Source organism: Cavia porcellus, unplaced genomic scaffold, assembly GCF_034190915.1.
Source record: "Cavia porcellus strain 051 isolate PalLab524CR breed Dunkin Hartley unplaced genomic scaffold, mCavPor4.1 scaffold_2, whole genome shotgun sequence".
Classification (NCBI taxonomy): domain Eukaryota; kingdom Metazoa; phylum Chordata; class Mammalia; order Rodentia; family Caviidae; genus Cavia; species Cavia porcellus.
This window is the reverse complement of record NW_026947485.1, coordinates 136,898,717-136,902,661: the sequence shown is the minus strand read 5'-3', so window position 1 is coordinate 136,902,661 and position 3,945 is coordinate 136,898,717. Positions and strand designations below refer to the sequence as shown.

Here is a 3,945-nt window from a genome sequence, read left to right as displayed (position 1 = left end):
ACAGCTGAGGGTCAGGAGGCTGGAGACGCTGGTCTCACCTCTGACCCCTGTGAGAGCAGCCAAGGGTCAGGAGGTTGAGCTGACCTCTGACCTCTGTACCCAGGGTGGGCTGGACTCCTGTCCCTGGGCGCTGATCCTGACCATGGTGTGCAGAGCTCACCAGCTGGTTTTTATGGACTCAAGGAAAACCAAGATGGCAGCCCTTAGGTCACAGCTCTGCCCTTGACCTGCTGAGAAAGAGTCTGCTAGCAACGCAACTGCAGGCCTGATTCTGCGCAGATGTCAGAGTTGGGGAACAACCATAGTATGTGCCTGTAAAGAAGGCTCTTCAGGGACCCACACACATACACACACGGGGGGGGGGCCATGCACGAGCACGCTGTCCTGCTTTTGGGACAATGCTCGCTTCCCTCCTTGCCCACAGTCGGCCCCAGTCGCTAGGGTCTCCTAGGCCTGGCTATGGAGAGCGGCGCACTGGTGAGGGAGCTTCTGCTGCCATCGCAGTGCAGCTGGCGGAGCAGGCGGTGCCTGCAGGGAGGTGGTGGGTGCAGGTTCCCTCTGCCAGGCCCTCAGCTGCAGGAAGGGGTGAGAAGCTGCCCAGGCGCTGTCCTTTGCGCCCAGGGAGCACATGAGGCAAAGCTGATGAACAAACGCGAGGTGGGTATGCTGGAGACCGGGTTAATTGTCATTCACATCGTGAGGCTGCTACCCAGAGCCTCCAAACTCCTGGACTGTGAAGGCACAGATCTCGGGTCAGCTGCGCACACCTTTGCCTTGGCCTGTGACCCACACTTCGCCTGCTGCATTGCGGAGGTTCAGTTCCGCAAGCGAGGTTCAGCACTTGAGTTACCAGCGGGGAACTGGGGAGGCGGAGCAGTGCCCACTTGGCCCGGGCACCGGACACCTGGCTTTCTGAAGATGCAGGCTGGTGGCTCCTGGTGCGCCTTTGCGCACAGAGCAGCCTGCACCTAGATTCCTCCCTCGTGCGTTTCCTCCCGCAGCTCCAAGCCAGACTGCAGCTGAGACAGGGCCAACACAGGGAGTGACACAGGTCACTGTTCCCTCCTAGTCCAGTGTCGCTGCTGCCCTCACAGAGGAGGGGCTTCGGAAGCCGGGGGCCCAGGAGACAAGAGAGGAGACAGAAAGGAGGAGTCAGCTGTGCATCAGGGCAGCGCCTGGCAGGACTGGCACTGCAGGCTCCAGGTGTGGGGGACGCCGGCTGGGCGTTTATTTCTGGAGCCTGCCGCTGAGCAGTGCCCCCACTTTCCTTAAGTCTCACAGCTGTTCCTGCTCCACACATCCCAAGGCCAAGGCGATTGGAACCACAGAACTTCGCCATTAACTTTTGAAGTCACTCTGATCATCTGTTGTTTTCCAAAATTTGGTTACAAAGCCAATTTGTATCACGTTGTTCAAAAAATATCCTTAATATTCCATCCTGAGAGATAAATGCCATTATTTTATTTATAAATGCTGACAGAATTTTAGATCACAGTTCAAGGCTTTTATTGAGAGGGATAATTTTTTTTTCAATCTTGATTCCTAATAGCACATAAGATACAATATGGGCAGTACAAGTTATGGCAGTGACAGACTCAAAACTTAAGCTGACATTGTAAATATAAAATCTGAAATGTCTTGGCTTGTTTTTAAAACACTGCTGCTAGCTGCCTTTGAAGATTTCTTTGATTTCCGGGGAATTTTGCTTTTCTGTTCAATGAAGTACAGCAGCTGATTCGCTCTGTGTCATACTGAGTTCTTGTGCCTCATGCTCGCTCACTGTCTGGTTCTTACTTTAAAGCCACAGGTCTTGGGAAGTCCTGCGGATGCTGACCACAGCCATCAAGGGAGAGGAGCACACAGTAGCCGAATGTGGCAGAGGAAGGTGGGACCTACTCTTTCGTGGGTCTTGAGCCTGGCCAGATGTGTGTGCAGCTCTGCAGAGCTCAGTCCAAAGTGAGGCCAGCACTGCTGGAGAAGGGCTGGTGACTGAGGGGTCCAGACGAGCCCACAGTTCTGTTGGGTGGAACAGGGAGATACTCTGCATATATTCATCCATCCACCCATCCAATTCATTCATTCATTCATCAATTCATTCACCCATCCATCCATCCATCCATCTGTTCATCCATCCATTCATTCATTGATTCATTCATCCATCCACCCACCCATTCAACCATCCATCCACCCATTCAGCCACCCATCTGTTCATCCATCCATTCATTCATCCACCCATTCATTCATTGATTCATCCATCCATCTGTTCATCCATCATCCATCCATTCATTAATTTATTCATCCATCCACCCACCCATTCAGCCATCCATCCACCCATTTAGGCATCCATCTGTTCATCCATCCATCCATCCATCCATCCATCCATCCATCCATCCATTTGATAGAACATTTACTTCCATTATAAAATGTGGACACTGGGATGCACACTGCATGATGACACACACAGGCAGCACTTGGTAGGATGCCTTTCTGGAGGAGAACCTCCTGCTCTGACCCACTCCAGCATTCACGGGCTCTGCTCAGCTTTGTGAGCTTTTGAACTGCACTCTTCTCCCCGCTCTTTCTTTCAAACAGCATCTGTATACTGGAGCATATACCACCGTCATTGGGTGGCTAATTCCTGAACATATGATACCAAGGGCCTTTGCAATGTTTGCTATGTGCATAACCAGGTACTCATTGTTACCCAGGCTTAGCAGAGACGTCACAAGAGACACAGCAGAGCCAGTGGGAGTCATGAACTATGACTGGGCTGGACTCTTTAGCTGCTCTGTGGACCACTTTGAGTTATCTTTTGCAGTAAATGTCACAGACATTTCTGCTGTTTTCAGTGTGCTTAGACCTGAGTAAGAAATGATGAATGACACTACAGTGACTGAATTCATCCTGCAGGGCTTCTCAGACGAGCTTGAAATGAGAATCATGAGTGCCGTGCTCGTTCTCTTCATCTACCTCTTTGCCCTCCTGGGCAACGCCTCTGTCATTGCAGCTGTGACCAGGGACAGCCACCTGCACACTTCCATGTACTTCTTCCTGAAGAATCTCTCCTTCCTGGACATGTGCTACCCCTCAGTCACTGTCCCCAAGGTGCTTGCCAGTTCCCTTGCAGGCTCCAACGTCAACTCCTTCTGGGAATGGATGGCCGAGCTCTTCCTCTTTGTGACCCTGTGTGCCTTGGAGTGCTTCCTCCTCACATCCATGGCCTGCAACCGCTGCTTGGCTATCCACAGGCCTCTCCTGTATGGCATCATGAGCAGAAAGCTGTGCTATGAGCTGGTGGTGGCGGCCTGGCTGAGTGGGGTCCTCTATGACATCTTCCACACCATCAACACCTTCTCCCTCCCCTTCTGTGGGCCCAACATCATCAATTACTTCTTCTGCGACAGCTCCCCCATCATGAGGCTTTCCTGCAGGGATGCCTGTGCCATCGAGGAGGTGAGATTTGTGGTGGTGGGGTGTGTGATTCTCGGGGTCTGTGCCCTCACCATCCTACCCTATGTCCTCATCATTGCCAATGTCATGCAGATCCACTCTGCGGGTGGCTGCCAGAAGGCCTTCTCCACCTGCTCCTCCCACCTCGTCTGGGTCATTCTGTTTTACATTGCTGGGAGCTTTGCTTACCTGACACCTACTGCCCAGTACTCACCCACCGAGGAGGGGCCATCCTCACACCCAGCTTGAACCCCGTCGTGTACTGTTTGAGGAACAGAGACATGCATGCAGCCCTGAGGATACTATTTGTCCAGTCCTGGTGACATCCTTTCTCATGGCAAGCAGTTCCCTGAGCACTGTCCACATTACATCCTGCTTGGTTAACCAATACTTTGCAGAAATGAGTTGTGTGTTCTCCACTCCATAAAGGTACAAATTAAGAAAATAAAATGCAAATGTGCTGTGGAATTTATTGTGTTAGTTGCAAGTATTTCC

General features: G+C 51.9%; 1 protein-coding gene across 1 annotated transcript; it reads left to right on the top strand.

Moving 5' to 3' along the window:
- The first annotated feature begins 2,871 nt into the window (after nt 1-2,871).
- LOC100730795 (olfactory receptor 5A2-like) lies at nt 2,872-3,699 on the top strand. The gene has a single exon (XM_013143353.2). The coding sequence runs from the start codon at nt 2,872-2,874 to the stop codon at nt 3,697-3,699; it is 828 nt and encodes a 275-aa protein (XP_012998807.1).
- The last annotated feature ends 246 nt before the right edge of the window (nt 3,700-3,945 follow it).

Coding starts and splice junctions, on each gene's coding strand:
- LOC100730795 (XM_013143353.2), top strand. CDS start 2,872: ATGATGAATGACACTACAGTGACTGAATTCATCCTGCAGGGCTTCTCA.